This window comes from Xyrauchen texanus, chromosome 2 (genome assembly GCF_025860055.1).
Source record: "Xyrauchen texanus isolate HMW12.3.18 chromosome 2, RBS_HiC_50CHRs, whole genome shotgun sequence".
NCBI lineage: Eukaryota > Metazoa > Chordata > Actinopteri > Cypriniformes > Catostomidae > Xyrauchen > Xyrauchen texanus.
Window position 1 is genome coordinate 44,991,696 of NC_068277.1, and position 22,260 is coordinate 45,013,955.

Here is a 22,260-nt window from a genome sequence, read left to right on the forward strand (position 1 = left end):
AAATATTTTAGGTTGTTGGTTAATTTATTATTTATATACCAGAAGCAAATCAATGACTGTAATCATTCTGAAATAACACAATCTATAAATTGTTGTGAAAAGATGGCCCGTTATATTATAGTAATATGCTTTAACACGACACAGGAAACTCATGAATATTCATGCATGCTCCGCCCAGTGCAACAGGAAATCTCAGAGACCGAAACACCGGCAAAAAGTTTCATGTTTATAAACTTTCTTTGATTGATCATTACGTGTTTGCTTTATAATGTGGTTATTTCGCGTGATCGCTGGCAATCGCAGAGTGGCATTGATCGCAGTGCTTCGCTGTCATTGTATTTTAGCGGAGGTTTTAAATGACCCGCATTGACGGCCCCTTTTAGCCACTGCAGGCGGGTTATAAGCCAAGGCGCAAAATTACTGGCGCCAGCTCAGAGCGAGCTGACTACGGAACACATCCCAGCACAGCCATATGCCGCCTACATACACACAAATAGGTCAGTTTTACCTAATAATGCCTGTTTAAAACCATCCTATCTCTTGCATCCGAGGACATCCGTGGAGAGGAGTCATTTTCAGAGGGCATCATATTAAGGTAAGTACATAGCAGAATCTTGGTATCATTGTTAAAGTTCTGTAAAAGTAACATAAAGCCTGTATGATTGTTTTAAATGGTTCGGGAAGCAAATTTGGGAATATTGGTTTGTCTAGGCTTTTTATGAGTTGTTGCGACGCGGGTTCAATGAAATGAGGAATAGTGATTGGCTCGGCCATTTTCTGCCTCCCTTGGGTAGAGCATTGGGAACTTGTATTTTTAAAATAAACCACGAGTAATGTCAACATGTACTGGCGTTGCATTTAAAATATAGACTGCATAGTGTGTATATACGTGCTCTTGACGTGATCTGTTGCGTTTTTCGTGTAGTTTTGACCGCTTGAACATTGTGCCTAACTCCACTTCCCCGCGCCCAACGCGCTTTGTCAAGACGCGCTTGAGGGGGGTTGGGATTAAACGCCACAAATCGGACATTTTTCTAAAATAACACTTTTGTCTTTTCAGGGACACACGTGTTGATATCATGCCAAGCAAGAAAGTGTAAGTTTCGTTTTCGTGTCTTTTTAAGTGAGTTCTGTCAATCGAAGTGCATGGGAAAAGTTGCAGCACTGAGCTGGCCATTAAGTGACTTGCACAGAGTTTTAGCACAATGTGGAAATGTAACGACATCATTCTCCTCGCAGGTTACAAACAGAACAAGTTGGCAATACCGATGAAGCTCCTAAAGTCGTTTCAGTTCGCTCCAGGAAGAGGAAAGCAGACGTGGCCATTGTAAGAAACAACAATTGCTCTCTTTTTATGTATTCTCTCAGAGTGGAAGACATAATGGTAACTGATGTCTGATTTTTTTTTTTCCTTTCTGAATTTACAGCATTTGCAAGATCCAGACGAGGAGGTCTCAGAGATGACCAGAAAGAAACCATGTGCATCTCAGGTATGTGTGTGTGTGTGTATATATATATATATATATATGGAAATTGGCTGATTAGTCATTCTAAACCAAATCCCTAATTTATGACTCTAGCTTAGCCTTTTCTGTACAGGCTAAATGCACTGATGTTATTGTTTATTTATGCTTGGGAAGTATTTTTCTTTGTCATCTTTATATGGATCTCATGTTAGGATTATTGTCTTTCAAAGTGAGCTGTCTTTGTGTGATGTAAGTTCCCTTTCAAAATGGCTTTGAAGCCTGTCCTAGTTGTAGAGGGCGGGATAATGTATTTGTTTATATCCGTTAGAGAGCTTACCTTTTTTTTGTCCCTCTTTCTCTCCTCTTGTCCTCTTGCTCAGGCCTGCTGGAATCCTGACACAGGTTACACAAGTCCATGCAGGCGGATCCCCACACCTGATGAAGTAGAGGAACCGGTTGCTGTTGGCAGCATGGGATTCACACAGTACACCTCAGAAAACATTTTCATAACCCCCACACGCTCTACCCCTCTGCCTGCCCTCTGGTGAGTTATTTGTGACATCAAACTGTACTTTGCTACCCTGTAGATCAAAAAGATTCGCATAACAACATTTTTTTGCAAACCGAATATCTTGTCGTACGAGACACCTTTGTTTACACATTCTTGATGACTGCCTTGTGGTATCTTTGTTAGATCCACATGGATCGAAATGCAAAAGTTGTGTTTGGGGAAATGACATGCATGTTGAACTCTTGTCCTTTGATTCAAACTCAAGTTTGTGTGGCGAAGTCAACATACTAGATTATGATTCTTTGTTCTAATGCATTTAGAGACATTGTTTACAGAAAAAGTTCACCCAAAAAGAAACATTTCTTTCCTTTATTCACCCTCATGCCATCCCAGATGTGTGTAACTTACTTTTCTTCTACAGAACACAAAAAAGATGTTTAGAAGAATATCTCAGCTCTGTAGGTCCTGTCAATGAAAGTGAACGTTGATCAAAACTTTGAAGCTCCAAAAAGGCAGCATAAAAGTAATCCTTAAGACTTCAGAGGTTTAATCCATGTCTGAAGCGATCCAATAGTTTTTTCGGTGAGAACAGACCAAAATATAACACTTTCCCCTCCACTATAAATCTTGACGTCAGCAGTCACCTTTGCGAACATCAAGCTCGAGCTTGAAATCATTATCATGCCTAGAGACTGCAATGGCAAGATGTACAGTGAAAAAGGAGTTTTAATTTGGTCTCTTCTCACCCAAAACGGATCGTATTAAAAAAAAAGTCATTCACATCTGGAATGGCATGAAAGTGAGCAAATGATGAGAATTTGAATTTCTTGGTGAAATATCCCTTTAAGGTTTACAACTTCATATTCACACATTTTCAGTAGTGCTTAACTAAAAGTTAATTCTATGTATTTTCCATAGCTGGGCGAGCAAAGATGACGTGTGGAACAACCTGCTAAGAAAAGAGAAACTTTACCTGAGAGATACACATGTTATGAAGAGACATCCAAATCTTCAACCCAAAATGAGAGCTGTTCTACTGGATTGGCTAATGGAGGTTTGTAAACATTGTTTAACCTTCACACGTTTTAATCTTATCTCATTAAAGAGGGGTGGGGATGCTGCATGTTTCTTTACATTTGTTCTTGTCTTAACCTCAAGTTGTTTACAAAGGCAGTTCCCCAAGTTCTGAAGGATAGTGGCTTCTAATCAGGGTAGAATACAGTGGTGTCTGAATGATCATTTTATTTATATATAAATCATAGAAACATGCATCTATGGGGTTTCTTTCATCTGTTCTTCGAAATAAAAGTGTGTTTCTTCAAGCGTGTCTAATGGCATTATCGTATGTCACACCGAAACATCTTACAGGCCGCCCACCACAAGATGAGCAAAATTACCACTGTTAATGAAATACCCGCATTTGGCAGGTAGCAGGAGCTAATTTCATTTCCTGCTTATAATACTTGTATAGTGTTCTAATATAAGTTTTCTTATAGAAATGAATGGTGAATAATAGTCTGTTTTCAAGGAACGGGAGAATAAGAAATGAACAAAAAAAAAAAGTGCTTCAAGTGTGGTATGGTTTCATTTCTTTTTCAGAAAAAGCTGAGATTTTGAAATTGTGATTCATTCTTTGACTTACGTCTTTCAGGTTTGTGAGGTGTATAAGTTACACAGAGAAACATTTTACTTGGGTCAGGATTACTTAGATCGTTTCATGGCCACACAAGAGAATGTTCTTAAAACGACACTACAGCTTATTGGCATCACCTGTCTCTTCATTGCAGCCAAAATGGAGGTAAGTTTTTCTTTGAAATGTCCAAGTACTGCAACCTAGCGCTGGGTGCTATGGCCAAAATAAAATTCACAATTGATTCCTTTTTTTTACCTTTTAAATGTACTTGAGTAAAGTAACTTCAACATGATTCAAATGAATTAAGATTTAAATTGCAATATGTCCTTGTACAAGTTACTAAATGTAAAATGGCGGTGTTTTAAAATCTGGCAGTCTGCATTCACCACTTCAGTCAGCACTGTGTGAGCAGCTCAGCAATATGAAATTATACATGATTATTCCTACAATTCAACCTGGAAAGTTTGTCTAAAATGATCACTTCCTAAATGTTGGCTATAGATGCTGTGCACTTGAAACACGTCACAGAACAATGCAATAATTGGTGACTTATCTGAATCATCATGGTAAAAGGAGAGGTGGTTGTTTTATTCTCCCATTTATAACATATCCATATGATTTGATATGAAGTGCCCATAACTAACAGTTCATAATGGGTATTTAAAGTAAAGAAAGGAGACCTATTGTTCATCAGCATGCGCACTGTCGAGTCCAGTTATGTTCTGATTAAGCCAGTGAATACATGCATGATGGATGAATCTGAGCTTCAATCACACTGGAAATATTACTTGCTTTTATTTCAGTCTCCATTTTGTTAACCTATGTTACATTTTCATTTGGAGCGTGCACACATGTGCAGCTGATCAGATTGGGAGTGGCATTAAGCCAAGTGCTATTACATTTTTTTTCTCTTCCTTATTCCTTTGTATCTTACTAGAGTGTCTGGTAATATTTTTATGCGAAACCTAAATGAAATGAGGTTACTCCATGTGACTCTAGCAACCGGGCCAATTTGGTTGCTTAGGAGATCTGGCTGGAGTCACTCAGCACACCCTGGATGCAAACTCGCGACTCCAGGGGTGGTAGTCAGCGTCAATACTGTCCGAGCTACCCAGGCCCCCAAAACGTACATTTTATTAATCGATAATCAAAGTCACCCAGCAATACTCCAACCTGAACTTTGCTAAGGGTTTTAATAACATATGTAAAAGTAATTATCATTTTAAGAACATTCATCTAGAAGCAAGTGCTGCACTTTCCCAAACAATGCAAACTGAAATTAAAATTAGACTTTGGATCTTTTCAAAGGAAATTTACCCTCCCAAGGTGCATCAATTTGCTTATGTCAGTGATGGAGCCTGCACAGAGGATGACATTCTTAGCATGGAGATCATCATCATGAAGGTAGATAATCTTCATATTATCATGAAGCTTCTCTAAACTACTTTGGAGATACTTGCCTAAGCCTGTATAGTGTGTCTGGATATAAGACGAAGTAATGACAAATCTTAACTCAATTTCGCTTTCATTAGGAGTTGAATTGGAATTTGAGCCCTTTAACCTCAGTGGCTTGGCTCAACATCTACATGCAGATGGCCTATCTGAAGGAGAATTCTGAAGTTCTTGTGGCCCAGTACCCACAGGCTACGTTTGTACAGATTGCAGAGGTAGGGCTACACAGATTTCATTTTTTTTTCTATTTGTTTGATTCAATCAAGATAGTTGTTCATTGATTTTACATCTGTCATCCTGTTTTCAATGGTATCTTATTGTTGCTTCATCTTTTATATAGCTCTTGGATCTGTGTATACTAGATGTAAAAAGTCTAGAGTTCTCCTACAGCCTTCTTGCAGCTTCTGCACTCTTTCACTTCTCTTCTCTGGAACTAGTGATAAAAGTGTCAGGTATGATAGAAACACTAATATTTATGTTTCTGCAGATTGTAACAGGACACGTGTGTATATATTAATATTTAGTGTAATGTGGTTGGAAGTAACATCTTGTTTTTGGATTCCAGGGCTAAAATGGTGCGATTTGGAGGAATGTGTAAGCTGGATGGTTCCTTTTGCCATGTCAATCCGTGAGGCGGGTAGCTCAACCCTCAAGACATTCAAAGGAATTGCAGCAGATGACATGCACAATATCCAGACTCATGTGCCTTATTTGGAATGGCTGGTTAGTAGACTTGTTTCATAAAAGTTTGTTTTAAATTCTATTCTAAGACTTTTGGAACAAAACTGTGGGGCAATTTTAGTCTGAACGTCTTAAAATACAAAGTGATGTTTTCTTTGTATGAACCCGCTGTCGTTTGGCATCTATTGATGTCACCCAGGAACGACTTTGTGGTTTCTCAATTCTTCAGCGCCACTTGCACAGTTTTCAATTAATTTCAATAAATTTCAATCAATTTAATTATCAATGGAGATAGACTGACTTTAGCCCAGGCTACCAAACGCATTGTGTATAAGAAATGTATCAGTAACAGGTTTGTCTTATTGTGGTCTGACCGCTTGAAAAAAGCCACTAAAATTGCATAAACATTTAAAAAAAATTTATCCCCTTTTCTCCCAATTTGGAATGCCCATTTCCCACTACTTAGTAGTTCCTTGTTGTGGCGCGGTTACTGTCCTCAATCCAGGTGGCGGGAGGCAACTGAAACTTGTCCCCACATCTGAGACAGTCATTCAATGCATCTTATCACGTGGCTCGTTGTGCATGACACCGTGTAGACTGTATGTGGAGGCTCATGCTACTCTCCACAATCCACACACAACTTGCCCCATTGAGAGCGATGGGTGGTAGTCAGCGTCAATACTCTCTGAGCTACCCAGTCCCCCCAACGTCGCCCTTTCTAGTATTTCAGTCTGTGCAGGTGAACGGTTTTTCATACACTAACCCGAAAACTTGCTGATGTCACTTTGTTCATTCTTAAACAGGTCGTGAAATATATAATATATTTATTTTTGAATAATTTTATTTTCTTCTGTAAAGTTCCCTGATTATGTTAGTAAAGTGTTTTTTTAACTAAAGCATAATTTAGTAATATGATAATTTCCCTCCCTGTTTTTGGCCTGTCTGAAACATTAAACGCCTAAGCACCTCCTTAAAACGTCACCGTAAACGGCCACTGTTATGATTGGCTAACATCATGCTGCTCCTCAAATACAGCCATATTTGAAACTCCATTGAAAGAATTACATTTTTACTTAATGTTTTGCAGTCACATCCATGCTTCAACTTCCCCATCCTTCAATAAGTAACTTTGCAAAGCTTGAATCCTATTATGACTGGTTCACAAGCAATCCGTGCTGATGTGAGCTGAAAAAAACACACACAAAGTGGCGCACTAGGGAGTGGTTTGTAAATTGTCTGACTTGCTCTCCAGTGCTCCTGCTCCAGAGCTCTCTGGCAGCCCTTCAGAGCAAGTGCTAGCCAATGAGCTGCCTGTCTTTCGTGCATACGGAGCAGGTGCTCATGGCGAGATGCACAAGCCTCCTCGCGCTGTTTCTGGAGAGACTTGCCTCTGATTCCAGTGTTTGCAGCTGGGCCTGCAGAGCTCCATTTTGGCATCTCCTTTTCTGAGTTGTAACTTGACACAGCGTCTTTTTAAAGTGGCACAAGATAAATTACAAAAATCAAAGATGTCTGTGTAGTTTATATACAAAAATAATTAATAGCCAGATGGGTCCCCTTTGGTGTTCAGGAATAGATAGCTAGACTAGGCCTATTTGTCCTGCTCTCTTTCTCTGTGAACAAACTAAGAGCCAGTGGCAAGTCAAGGATGCGATGAAAAAACATCAATGTCTACTTTGTCACTGTAGAGGTGGTCCTGAATTAATGTGGCTCCTAGTGATGTAGGGTACTCGCAGAATTGGAGAACAAGCCATTTTTTGCAGCTTGGTTTCAGTAAACGCATTTATTGCATTGGAGATTAAGTTTTGAATTCTGAAATTTACAGTAGGTTTTTATTGTAGAATCAACTCAACTTAAATATCAAGAAACTTGATTCCTCATGACATGACCCATTTAAAGGAGTTAAAAAATCATTGTATTGGATGTTGACCGAAAACTAAGGTGGTGGAAAAGGCAGATAACCAATTAATCGGCCGATATATTTTAAAATAAGCTTCCTAGTCTTACATTTCTGTGATTGGCACAGACACCGATGCTACAAGAATCCAAAATGAATAAAATCTCGGGTGCAGTTTATTTTTCAACCAAAATTCCTAGATTTGTTGCATAACGTGTGACTTTTAACTTAAAGCAAGCCTAGAACACTCTGGAGACTGATATTTTGAAATGGCTTTATTCCATTACAATGCTCTATATTTAAATATTACATTTTAAGCCTATATTTTACTAGGTGACGGTTAATGAGGAAAAAAATTGTATTATTAAAAAATATGAAGTTGGAGACGATGTATGTGTTGGATCACATTTCCTTGTAATCACATTTTCTTAAATCAAGTGTTCTAAATTGATCAAAATATACATTTTAGTGAGGAGGTATGGATGGAAAATATTGATGAATATTTTCAACGATGAAAGCTGTAGATACAGCATATTCCTATGATATTTCTTCACCTCTGCTGCTATTATAAGGACTGTAGAATCATTCATAGCTAGCCACAATGTAACACAGAGGAATAAAAAAACTAAAGCATATCCTAGATTTATGCTGATAACCTATGGTTTAAAAAGTATCAGTAAAACCTCTACATTGTATGTAAGTTTTGTCTGTAAAGTGATTCGATTAAATGTTTTTGACTGCCACCTCTATGCACCGCTCTGAGTTTTGTGTGCGATACCGGTGCTTTGTCCTGCCTGGTGAGTTGGCATGTTTTTGTTTTTTGTTTTTTTTCTCCTCCTAATGTTCAAGAACATTACAGAATTTTGCATACATTTTTCCAGGCCAAGCATTCATTTACTGAACATTTTGTCATGTGCCTTTATTTCTCCTAGCCTGAAGTTTTCTTGTTTCTTTTTTTTAGGGAAGGGTGCACTCCTATCATCTAGTGGACATTGAGAGCAGTCAGAGATCTCCAGTTCCATCTGGTGTGCTCACTCCACCACCCAGCAGTGAGAAGCCTGAGAGTACAGTCTCCTGACTTCCATTCATATATGGAATAGGACACAGCCTTGACTGATTAATTAAATTGAAACGCAACAAAATTATGGCATTACAAGACAAACCTAAGCATTGATTCACAGACACAAAACCAAAAATGTCATGTTTATTTTCATGTGGGACTTGAAAGACATACATTTGTATTAATGGCCCAAAGTTGTTTTAATTTGTGTGTATAGAATTAGTTTACAAATGTAGACTACCTGCCAAAATCTCAGAGCTGCTACTGGCTCTGATTGCTGCTAAAAGAGGGTGGGACTGGAGCAGATGGAACGATGACCACAGAGATCCCCACACAAATATGTGCATGGGTTTTTGGGGCTCAGGTTGCCATTTGGACCAGCAAAATCCTGACAGGTTGTCATGGGTACTCAAGGATCCATTTCCAGGAAGGACCAGCTTCAGAAGCTAGGACTTTTCTCTGGTTGCCTCCCTGAGTGTGTTTTTAACCAAATTTGATTATTGCCCTTTTTAAAGGTTGTTTTTAAATGAGATGCTGCTACATTTCTTTTATACCATATATCTAAATAAAGCCACTGTCTCGGACAGTTACGTTTACCACGCTTGTTTGTTTCTTAAGGTGATGTGTAATTGAATGCTAAACATGAATGCATGTGCTGTATGAGATTTTCTTGTCACTGAGAGACTATATATATATCTGTGTCCCTTTCTAATGGGCATTTATGTTTTAAGAGCTATGATATGCATTACATTTGACAAATTGAATGAGGAAAGAACCAAATAAATGAATACATAGTTTGTTGTCTTAAACATTTTTGCTATCAGTATAGCTAACACTTAACTTTCATTTTTCTAACTTTACATCATCGTTTTGTTTTAAGTGGTAGTCAAAATAGGCAATTTTACTGAAGAGCATCATCATGTTTAAAGTTATAGGAAATGTCACAAAATGGTGAACAGGGCCTGTAATGGCTGTATTGCTACATCTACATGCACAGTGCCCTCTGCTTGCCATCTGAGATTGCATGTGTAACTGAGAGACATAAGACATGATCCACTAGATGTCAGTGTGATGCTTTGTCTGTCAAAATCAGAAGACTGGACTTGAGATCTGAGCTTCTCAACAGATGCTGCTGAGACAAGGGTAATACATTACTACACTGCACACTGACAATCGCTCTGCTGCCTAGGTCTGGCAATGTTTAGGTGCTATGCTGGTGACTGGAATGTGCTCAAGGCAATTTCAGTTTTGGCTTTTTCGTTTAAGATGGCAAACCAGAATGCGGGACTATATGCTTTGTATTATTTCTGAGACAATGAAAAGAAAATGTCTCGTGCTATAAGACAGACAAGGGCAATTAAAACATGTTGTGGTTAGATTAAGCATTTGATAAGAGTTTTGGAGAGGGGTACATGAAAGCTTCTCAACCTGCTGATCTCTGATCAAGTCATAGTAGCTTTTGTCTCTGCTAAGCTCCTAGCCTTGGTGAAGTTGTCAGTGAATGGGGTCCCACATCACTATTCTGTATTTAACAGTGTGGCAGCAGGATGGCTACAATGTATTCTCTTAAAAAAAGCTGTTTGGAGGTCAACACTGAGGAGGAGGAGGGGTCTTTTCCCCAGCAGACAGACCCTGGGGGTTCGGGAGGCCCTCAGGCAGGCAACAGCTGTTGTGCTCAATGTTCCCTTTTGTTCTCTCTGCACAGGCGCTGGTGGCAGCAGCAGCAGGTGCCCATTGGATGATCTCCCATCCACCACTGCCAAGAGTCACACCTAGACAGAGCTGTATGTTCCTTGTCTGCCACTAATATTCATAAAGCCAGGGCCTAATATGACAAAATTCTGGTAAAACTATATGTGAGATAGAATGAGACAGACACAGCTAGTAGAGATTTTCATGATGACTGAACACGTTTCGAGCAATGTTGGATAAAGATGTTTTCTAAAGCAAATTGAAGCCAGTGTCCTCATCAATGAATTGCAATATATCCACACACATATATATATATATATATATATATATATATATATGATGAACAGTTAAAACTGCCCTATTGAGCAATATTTATGTGCAATACACAGCTTAATCTATATTTATCCAGCATACCATACCTCTTCTGTCATTCCATTGCTTCAGTATATAACAGACATGTATTTGTATATTGTACATGCATATATATTGTCCTATTGTGCATTTCTATAAATATTTCTTTTCTATTCACTTTTTATTTGTATTCTTTTTTTTATTATTAATATTATTATCTCTGTCTTGTTGATGTATTTTTTGTGCACCAAGACAAATTCCTTGTATGTGTAAGCATACTTGGCAATAAAGCTGATTCTGATATATATCTATATATATATATATATATATATAGATATATATATATATATATATATATATATATATATATATAGTTGATATCAGAAGTTTACATATACCTTAGCCAAATCCATTTCAACTCAGTTCTTCCACAATTCTTGACATAGAAAACATTTCCTTAGATCAGTCTTAGGTCATTTTGGATCACTACTTTATGTTAAGAATGTGAAATGTCAGAATAATAGTAGGGAAAATTGTTTCTTTCAACTTTTATTTCTTTCATCGCATTCCCAGTGAGTCAAAAGTTTACATACACCTTGTTAGTATTTGGTAGCATTGCCTTTAAATTGTTTGATGTGGGTATCCTTCCACAAGCTTCTCACAATAAGTTACTTGAATTTGGGTCCATTCCTCTAGACAGAACTGGTGTACCTGAGTTAGGTTTGTAGGCCTCCTTGCTCGCACACAATTTTTTATTTCTGCCCACAAATGTTCTAAACGGATTGAGATCAGGGCTTTGTGATGGCCACTCTAATACCTTGACTTTGTTGTCCTTAAGCCATTTTGTCACAACTTTGGAGGTATGCTTGGGGTCATTGTCCATTTGGAAGACCCATTTATCAACAAGCTTTAACTTCCTGGCAGTTGTCTTGAGATGTTGCTTCAATATATCCACATAATTTTCCTTTCTCATGATGGCATCTATTTTGTGACGTGCACCAGTCCCTCTTGCAGCAAAGCACCCACACAACATGATGCCACCCCCATGCTTCACGGTTGGGATCGTGCTCTTTGGCTTGCAAGCCTCATTCTTTTTCCTCCAAACATAACGACGGTCATTACGGCCAAAATTTAAAATTTTGGTTTAATCAGACCAGAGGAAATTTCAAAGAAAGATCTTTGTCCCCATGTGCCCTTGCAAACTGTAGTCTGGCTTTTTTATGACAGTTTTGGAGCAGTGGCTTCTTCCTTGCTGAGCTGCCTTGCAGGTTATGTTGATATAAGACTTGTTTTACTGTAGATATAGATACTTGTCTACCTGTTTCCTCCAGCATCTTCTCAAGGTCCTTTGCTGTTGTTCTGGAATTGATTTGCAGTTTTCGCACCAAACTACGTTCATCTCTAGGAGACAGAATGCATCTCTGTCCTGAGTGGTTTGATGGCTGCGTGGTCACATGGTGTTTATACTTGCTTACTGTTGTTTGTACAGATGAACTTGGTACCTTCAGTCATTTGGAAATTGCTCCCAAGTATGAACCAGACTTGTGGAGGTCCACAATTTTTTTTCTGAGTTCTTGGCTGATTTCTTTTGATTTTCCCATGATGTCAGGCAAAGAGGCACTAAGTTTGAAGGTAGGCCTTAAAATACATATATGTACACCTCCAGTTCAGTACACCTCCTATCAGAAGCTAAAGGATTGGCATCATTTTCTGGAATTTTCCAAGCTGCTTAAAGGCACAGATAATTTAGTGTATGTAACTTCAGACCCACTGGAATTGTGATATAGTCAATTAAAAGTGAAACAATCTGTCTGTAAACAATTGTTGGAAAAATGACTCATGTCATGCACAAAGTAGATGTCCTAAACGACTTGCCAAAACTATAGTTTGCTAATATGAAATCTGTGGATTGGTTAAAAAACTAGTTTTAATGACTTCAGCCAAAGTGTATGCAAACTTCTGACTTCAACTGTGTGTGTATATATTTATATTAGGGCTGTCAATCGATTAACATTTTTAATCGAATTAATTACATGGTGTCCCGATTAATTAATCATGATTAATCGGATTTAATCGCATATACAAATATTTTCTGAGAAAGCCCCTCATATAACAATAATTCAATATATAATGATGAAATAATGATACATAGTTATCTTTAAATATATATAAAAAGAATTAAAAAAATAAATATATATATATATATATAATAAAAACAATATTCAGATAATTAAAATGTATTACATTCTTGTGGCAGAAGAGTTAATCATTGATAAGACAATACAAAAAGTGGCTTTATAATACAATGTATTGTTTACTACCATATTATTGATCATAAGTCAATCATTGGCAAACAGTTCACAGAAATCCATTTCACAAGTGAATTTGTCACTCAGTTGGAGATTTATTATGAGGTCTTGTTTAAGGACCCGTCAATGTATATGCCTGCATCAGACTGATGCTTGTGTAGTGTCTCAGGTGCGTTGCATCATAAACATACATTTTTAGGTCACTGTGTCAAGTTAAATATAGTTTGATACTTAGAACACATCTTGAGATCTCTTAGTTCGGATTTGCACTCCATCAAGTGTTTTGAATGCAAGAATGTAACGCATGTTTGTGTTCTGCTGCTCAAGGATGTTTTTCTTCACTGTATAAACTGTGCGTTGCTCATACAGCTGAAGTTTCACTTACTGCCCTCTGGAGTAAACAGGTGGTACTACAAGCTTGCATTTCTCAAGAATTTTCCATATCATTGCAGGCATTGTGATTAATTGCGTTAAGTTTTTGAATTCGTTATTTTTAGTCAAATTAATCGCACCGTTAAATCGACAGCCCTAATTTATATATATCTACTGGTATAGAAAACATATTGTTCTAATTGCTATATTTGCGAATAACATAATCTGAGTGTTTAAGAGCTTTGTCTGTCTGTAAAACACTCCAGTAAACATTGCAGCAGACACAGGAACAACTTTCTATTCAAACTTATAATGGGTCAGTGTTTCCAGTCCTTGAGTAGATTGCTTGTTTGTAATTGTTGTTTGAGTAGTTCAGGTGCTGTCAGGGTTTAATTATTATTAGCAGCCTCCATGCATTAATGACTTTGCGTTGTGTTGAGTCTCCTGTGAAGATTGGGTGGGAAGTAAATTGTTGTAATTGAGCTAATTCTTTCAGATGACTCCTTTTTTGATCTAGAGTCACTCATTTTTAGGCAAAACATCACCTAGTGCTTTTCTCTGATTGTTAGCAGGTCATCCTATTCAAAAAAACCCCACTGTTCTTGGAGGTAGCGGGTGCTGAAAGGCTGTTTTCATGCACAACTTTTTTTCAATTGAAATTGAGAAAATGTCATCTTCATTACCTAATGTTTTTCCCTGAAAACTGCTCAACTAATGGGTCATAAGTGATTGGGTTTTATTTAATACAGTTCGAAAATACCTCTGCATTTTAAACATTTTAAACTTAAAATCACTTATCTCTAATAAGCCTTTACTTTTATAAAAAGTTAATCTTAATTTAAAGAATGTGTCATTCCAAAACAAATTTACCTGCACCCTGCTTCCAATTGTTGGTCAAGAAACTGTCACAAAAGAAGAAAATATTATTAATAAAAATAATTACAATTATTGTAATTAAAAATAATTTAAGAACATTCTTAAAACATGCTTATTAAACCTTGCCAATAGCATAGACCCAGTAATAGCTGAAGTAGATGTTGCTGTAATGTCTTAATATTATTTTGTATTATTGTTGTTCCGGTTGTTGTTGTTTAGAGAGGATTTCTTAAGACTTTTGTAAATTTTTGTATTGTAATAAGCTAAAATAAAAATAAATAAATAAAGATAGTTAGAAGGGAGTGGCTAATACAAAGGGAAATGTACTGTAATTTTAGAGCTTTTGTTCATTTTCTTTACTGTCCTGGCCACATACAATCTCAATAAATACGTCAACTATTTTGTTTAAAAAGAAAAGTATGTATTATTATTATATGCATTTCTGTGACGAGGAGATATCATTCTCCTCTGAGCTGCCAGACTCAACTGTCAAAGAATCTAACCACGTGGCAGCGATACTTCGTACATTTGTTTACACATGTGACTTTCTGAGTGACGCCCACTTTGACGCTACCCGCGGAAGTGGGTGGAGTTTTAAGATCTGCCGTGCTTTATCTGCTTGTCATGCGCAGAAACGCCAGCAAATGTGCAGCGCGTCGAACTTCAGGAGAATTTCATAGATCAGTTATTATAAACCAAATGCTCTTTCTCGGCAAGCAGTGAGAGGGTCATTTTGTGACTTCATTGTTGTGTTTTTCTGTGGATATTTTATAAACAGTTATAAATTACGATGATCCTGTTTTATAAACAGTTATAAAATATGTGTGAAAATTGTCATAACTTCAAAACATCCTAAAACCACTGCAAACATGATGAGCAGATTTTTTAAATAGAAAGCACTGAAAAAGTAGCACTGTACTGTATAGCTCGGTAGATGTCAAATAACGTGTCCAATAGTTGTTGCTTTTCCCCATCATGAAGATGTTAGGTTAAAATGTGCATGCATGCATAAAGGAATATGTGTATTTTAGGTGCTGTGACAACCATTTTGTGGCCTTATTTTAATCAATCATTCAAACTTTTTCTAGAAGTACAAATAAACCAATGTCTCAGTTAATATGAGGTCATGGGAACTGCATGTCTCATAATTACTGGGTAACATTATACAATAAGATTTGCATTAGGTATCATTAACAACGTATAATACAATTTTCCATCATGTATTAATCTTGAAAAAATACAATTGATTATTGTTTGTTCATGTTAGTTCATATTGTATTAACTAGTATTTGTAGAAATTAGTATTAACTAAGATTATTAGTTCATTGTTAGTTGTTAACTAATGTAATTAACTAATGTTAACAAATTCAACCATTAATGTTACCCATTAAAGTTACACAGAATAAGAAAATACTGTTTAAAATAGTTTTATAGATATTTTTAATTAGGACACGGCTGACAATGCTTGAAATTACATTTGAACTACCCACATAAGTGCAAATGTTTATTTATTTATTTAATGTACATAACAAAATCAACGAAAACAAAACTTTGGCCAGAATGTGTGCAGAAGTGAATAGATGTTAAAACATCAGGGAAAATCAGGAAAATACAGCAATATAAATACATATTTTAAATAGGGCCTATAAACACATCTCAAAATATATAGAATATAAAGAATAAACACATCACTCTTAGAGAGCAGAGATCTTTGCAGATAGGATGGTATGGTGATTTTCCAGATTAATCGCTCATTTTTTCCCTCTGTGAGTTTTTTTTTTTTTGCGCCTTTATATCGGCAGTTTCTGAATTACTTCCTGTCTAATAATACTGTTATAAGAACCCATGCTCCAGTTCCCAACAATGATTTGTGTTATGAATAAATTATGAAGATTAGTGTGTACTGCTTAGCTTTTCTTATTGCCGATTTTAGATACACTGCTGTTATTTTATTTGTTGTCACTTTCAGTTATGTGTCTTTTTGTGATTATTCAGAGCTCATTTTATATGTATTTTGATGTTTTTAGTTTTCACATCATTGTGATTTGTATGTTAAATGATCAGGTCCATGCGCGTTGCACATTATCTGGCGTGTAAGTGCTCTGGAAACCATTTGGATTGTGGCGAGTTTCAAATGAAAATGTATCAATGTTTGAAATTTTGTGGCTTGCTCATATGCTTTGCACGTGTTTGCGGGTCCCCTTCAGACACGTCAGGGCCCCAGGCGGTCTCCTAGCTGTATTGACTGTAGGACGGGCCGGCCCTGAATGCAGCCATGAGAAATTCCTTTTTAAAATTATCCCTTTTTCCCTCAAGATGTATTTAACCCCTAGAGACACATTTCAAACATTTAGCAGAACTTTAAGAGACAAACAATGAAGCTCACATCTAGCAATGACAATGTGAATGCCATTTTTATTCAAGATCTTTATTAAGATGTTATTGAATATGTGATATTTCTGAAAGGTTTTTTCTTAATGTGAAAGGCTTCAATGTCTTTAGAACTATTCGGACAGGATTAGTTTTATATGGGGATGTGGGTTTATGTTATAATTACCAGAGCTTCTCAGTAATTTTAATCCTGTGCGAATCGGTTATGTCAGTAATTTTTACAGAGGTTTTACAGGCTGCATGTTCTCGCGCCGGTAAAAATTACAGCGTGTTTTACCTACTATAAAACGGCCTGTAAAAATAACTCCTGGTAATATTAATCCAGTGTGATTTGACCTGTTAGTAAAAGCCAATAAATTTGCACTTTCTAGCCATTGAGCCCTTTAAATAGGCTCTGTCACTGTTTCTGAAGTTCTCGGAGAGACTGAAGTGGATCCCATATAGCACACGTACATCTCCGATATGTCTATTTTAGATCTTTTTATCTGGACAGTCTCACAATCTAATTAACATCTGCTAAATGTCTTAAAACGATCATTTTACAATCATTCTAAATCATAAATGTTTCAAAGGCATCTTCTAAATGTCTTATTGAAATCTGAGAGGAAACGTCTTATAGACGTATTGCAGAAGAGCAAACAACCTAAAAAAATTATCTTCAGATGTAAACACACACACACACACACACACACACACACACACACACAAAAGATGTCTGGATGATGTTCACAAAATGTTTACAACTTCAGATAATGCTGGCTGTTGCGTTTGCATGTTTTTTCTGCATGTTTGGACTGATGAGTGTTTATTTACCCATGTAAAAGAGAAACGAGCAGTTTTATTATTATGGGTGACTGCCCATGTCGCTCATGCCTAAATCCACCACTGGATGCGATGGCAGTCATAGTGCGCCAGTACGCTCACCACACACCAGCTATTGGTGGAGATGAGAGAACCGAGTTATAGAACCAATTAATGGATGTGGATTATTAGGAGGCCATGATTGAGAAGGGCCAATGGGGGAATTTAAACGACACCGGGGTTACACCCCTACATTTTACGAGAAGTGCGCTAGGGTTATTAATGACCACGGAGAGTCAGGAGCTCGGTTTAACATCTCATCCGAAGGACGGTGCCTTTTTACAGTATAGTGTCCCTGTCATTATACTGGGGCATTAGGACCCACACAGACCACAGGGTGAGCACCCCCTGCTGGCCTCCCTAACACCTCTTCCAGTAGCAACATTATTTCCCTCTCAACCCTGCTTAGCTTCAGTGGGCAACCAGTCTTGAGCTACAGGATGATATGTATATTATTACAGATGTCTGCAGTAATAATTACTTTACAGCCATATGTCCGTAAAACTAATCCCGTCCGAATAGGGCTATACTCGGTTCAGACAAGTCAGACAAATGTTTGACATACGATAGAAGGGGTCGGCAACCTTTTTGACACGGAGAGCCCTTTTTAATTTTCCTGGTCAAGGGCTGTGCCTATTTTTCTAATGTAATCGTTTATTTTTCATTACAAATTATATTATCAGCATAACATTACAGTGACATTTTTGTACATAACCCGATGATTATGATATAATCATGATTCTGCATGTGAATTATCACAAAGCATCTTAAGTGCTTTAATAAAAGAAAACCACAATGTCACAAATTTGCTTATTTGATGACAGATCTTAAATATTTCTTATATTATGTCATTGTACTCATGTAATCACTAGTACGCAAACAACAGCGAGAGTGAAGCAAGCTATTTTATTATATAACGTTTTTCTTGATGTAATCCTTCCTCATGATCGCGCAGTGTGTTTCCTTCAGATGAATGGGAGCATAAATGCTATTAAAGTGTGACGAGACTTCACGCATCACAAGCCAATCAACTATTTAGCCCTTTTCTGTGAATCGCAGCTGCAAAATCCTAAAACTTTATTTCCAGGTTTAATTTATATTTTAAAAAGACTTGACATATAATTTTGAGTGTGACAGTGGTTTAAGGAGGGTATTCCTGCTGGGCTGGAAACCTCAATGAATAATAGTGGTGTTTCTATATTCCATCACGAATATAGAAACATTTTGAAAGCAAAAAAACCCCGAATGAAACACGGAATGTCATCCATGCAGCCTGACTGAATTAAAGCGTGCACGTTTACTCGTGCGATTATCCGAAAGTGAAGCGCTGCCAGCTTGTGATGTGTGTTATTTCAAAGAGCCCTACAGGCTACAACAACAAAATAACAAATGAAAACAAAGACATTGGCTAAAGTAAATCGGTTAAGAACATCAAACAATGTCTAAAATATCCTGCATTTATTTAAATTTCAGTTAATAAGAGCCCTCGAACTCCCTCGTCTCACACACAGCGTTACTCCAATACGAAAAGCAGGGCATTGTCCGTTGGTAGTTCTAAAGTGACGTTTTCGAAATAGCAACAATGGCTTGAGCAGTATCAAGGCAAGACGCTGAATCCGTGGCGAAAGAAAGCTGCGCATTGTGACCGCATTACCACCTCGGGTGTGCATTATTCAACAATTCAACGGCCCATCATCAATTATTCCTTACTTATTTACTTCATCTACAGGTTGTTGGAGTGAAATTACCATCGTATACTCATCCACCCCAACAACCCCAAATGTATGTATTGGTCCACCCTGTCCTTGTTTCAATACATCTTTAAGGCACACACATTTTTTTTGTCTGTTCCATTGACCAGTTCCACTTTAGGATAGGCTTTTTTTTTTTTTTAACTACAGTTGCCCTTGTTAACGTTCAGCAAGTGAATGGGTACAAAAATGGTAGCTCCAAAAGCACATTAAGGCAGTATAAATGTAATTCATATGACTCCAGTGGTTTAATCCATATCTTCAGAAGTGATATGATAAGTGTAGGTGAGAAACAGATAAATATTTAAAGGTGCACTCAGAAATGTTTTGAATTTGCCATCTTGGACTTACACTGGCACCTAGGGCGAACTCTAAATGGAAGTGAGAATCCCTATGCCCAACTCCCTCAGAAGGGCTGAGCCCTTGAAGTGGGAACTCTGAAGGGAGCAGGGCACTCACGTCTCATCTGTGGCCATTTGGAACACCCTGATGAAGGGAGTAATGAAAGACATACATCTCTTCCACTTTATCTTTGCCTAAAACATTAGGCATGACAACGCAGCACAGCTATTCTAACAACAGGAATTTATTTGCTGTTAATTTGTTGTTGCAAATTAATATACTTTTTGTAATAGTTTTGTTTTTTTTCAAATAGAGAAATTGAAATAAAATAGTTTACTGTTGCTGTTTTAATAATAATAATAATTATTATTATTATAATAATAAAATTAATATAAATATTTCCCGCCGAAAGTTATTTGGTGCACGAGACGTCTTAATAATAAATAAATCTTCCTGTGGTCGTATCACACATCTGCATGAGGGTGAGTAGGCTAAATACTGAGATAATTTTTGGCTGAACTATCACTTTAAAAAGATGTACAAACTTTCCAAATCATAAACATCGCAAAGACATCTTCTTCCAATGTGAGATTTAAAAACAACTGTTAAAGGTGTTGTAAGCGATTTTAGTCGTTCTACTTCCACAAGAATGAGCTGTTGAATTAGCCACACCACCTCTTTCCAAAACCCAGCACTCCAAAGATAACAAATGAGCTTTATTGAGAGAAGAAACGGTTGTCAACAACAACAGAAAAATAGCACCCTCAGCTGACAACTGTTATAAACAACACGACAATAAAATGGCATTAGGCCTCAATAATTCGCTGCAGCTACAATAGAATTAGAATGCGCGAAATGATTGACAGGCGGAAAGCGTCATTGACCGTGAACCGCAGACACCGCAGAGTCTTGAGCTGTCACAGAGACCAGTGAGATATCGTATTTAATGAATATCTTACTGAGGGTGTGGCATTTCTTGCATACCTTTCCATGAAAAATCGCTTAAAGCAACTTTAAGCATTTATTTTTTTTAAACATGTGGAGTCACACTACAGAGATACCATATACTCTTGACACAGGTTATATACAGAATACGGTTATGTATGCGTTTTGTCATTTCCTTATTTGCGTTGAATTGCATTTGTCTGAGTGCGTTTGTGGTTGCTGCCCCCTTATGGTTGAATAAAATAACTACTCGACTGATCCAGCATCAGCTTGGCTGAGCTCATTCCAGCTCTCTCTGGGCACTGCTCCCAGACTATTTAAAACAAGAAGAGAAGGGTGAATATAATCAGGGCTCATCTTTGTTGTATATAAGATTAAGAGGAACCCTTCGTCTGTTCTATGGGGGTGAACAGCAATTTTGCTGGTTTGTTTGCTTGCTTGCAAGACAGCATGATATTTAAAAAGTATACAGACAATTGAAAATCTTTTGCCACAGAGTTTTGAGAAAAAGCAATTTGTGGTTCAGTGTTCATACTTATGTTGGTATGCTTTTTTAAACGGTCTCCCCTGCATTTTGAGTAAAACGTTTTGGGTGGATAGTGGGCTATAAGTTTTAAAATAAATGATCTGATGTCTGAATGGCAATTACATTTCATGAGAATGAAATTTCCCTCCCTTACTACCAGATTACCTGATAATAACACTGGTGGAATCGTAAAGAACATCAGGAAAGAGCTGTGCAATGAAATTCTGTGTGTTTTGCTGTAATTGTTGTGCTTGATAGCCCCAGAAAGACACTCTAGGCTTTTATATTTATTTGTGTTTAGATCATTGGGGACTTCTGTTCCTTTTAGGTGTTAGGCTGCTTTGGGTGTGTGTGTGTGTCAAGTATGATGGCCGTTTCATTTCGACTGTGCTACATGTATTCTCTGTTCATTGTAATGCCTTTAATCATTGTGATTTTATTCACAGGCACACAGCTGGCATCAGCGACTTTCCATTAGGCATCTGAGTGGCCGACTCGCTGGTGGGAGGACCCGCACTGGGGCCGCTTCCTGGGGAACACAATACTAGTTTCATCTCCCCTCTGAGTTTGTTGTGTGTTTTGAATTTATTAATCACTGATTTTAATGCGTGCCTCTTGACAGTGGCAGCTACCCATGCATTAATTAATTCCTGAGATCCTCTTTTACAAAATGGCATTTAGAAACAATGCAGGGTCAGCCAGGGTTGCTTCTGACCTATAAAGAGATGTGCTGAATGCAAAATGTCAAAATTAGCTTTTATTTGTTCATCGTTGTGGCACTTCTTCACAGGTTTTATTGGCTCTTTTTATATCGATGGCACAGTGATATAAAGGCCTATTTTTGTAGCTATTGAAATACTAGTAAATAACATTCTTTTTGATTTTGCTGCACATTGCAAGGTCGGAGGCTCAGGCATTTAGCTGAAAATGCTTCTTAAATGCACCTGCTTTGCATGTGCTTGTCGTCATTTGCCAAGCAGTCAATCCTCAAGTGAATTGTTGGTCTTAAGTTGCGAAGAAAGGTGCTTTGCTACCAACAATAGCTAGAGTATGTTTATCCATTCAGGTCTTAAGGAAGTATGTTAAAAATATTGCCCTCTGTGAATTGTGTGGATTAAAAAGACAGATTAGATCTCAAAGGATG

General features: G+C 37.4%; 1 protein-coding gene across 1 annotated transcript; it reads left to right on the plus strand.

Annotated features, from left to right (window-relative positions):
• The first annotated feature begins 444 nt into the window (after positions 1 to 444).
• On the plus strand, positions 445 to 9,277 carry ccne1 (cyclin E1). The gene is made up of 12 exons (XM_052153998.1): positions 445 to 595; positions 1,061 to 1,096; positions 1,240 to 1,327; positions 1,428 to 1,490; positions 1,847 to 2,010; positions 2,896 to 3,031; positions 3,629 to 3,775; positions 4,919 to 5,014; positions 5,143 to 5,277; positions 5,403 to 5,514; positions 5,628 to 5,785; positions 8,602 to 9,277. Exons 2-12 carry the CDS (start codon positions 1,080 to 1,082, stop codon positions 8,716 to 8,718), a joined length of 1,233 nt encoding a protein of 410 aa, XP_052009958.1. The 5' UTR covers positions 445 to 595; positions 1,061 to 1,079; the 3' UTR covers positions 8,719 to 9,277.
• Positions 9,278 to 22,260: the final 12,983 nt, after the last annotated feature.

What these genes read in the sequence shown, in the direction of transcription:
- ccne1 (XM_052153998.1), top strand. An exon ending in CGTTTGTACAGATTGCAGAG is followed by an intron (nt 5,278 to 5,402) that starts GTAGGGCTACAC and finishes TCTTTTATATAG; the next exon opens with CTCTTGGATCTGTGTATACT. An exon ending in ACTAGTGATAAAAGTGTCAG is followed by an intron (nt 5,515 to 5,627) that starts GTATGATAGAAA and finishes TTTGGATTCCAG; the next exon opens with GGCTAAAATGGTGCGATTTG.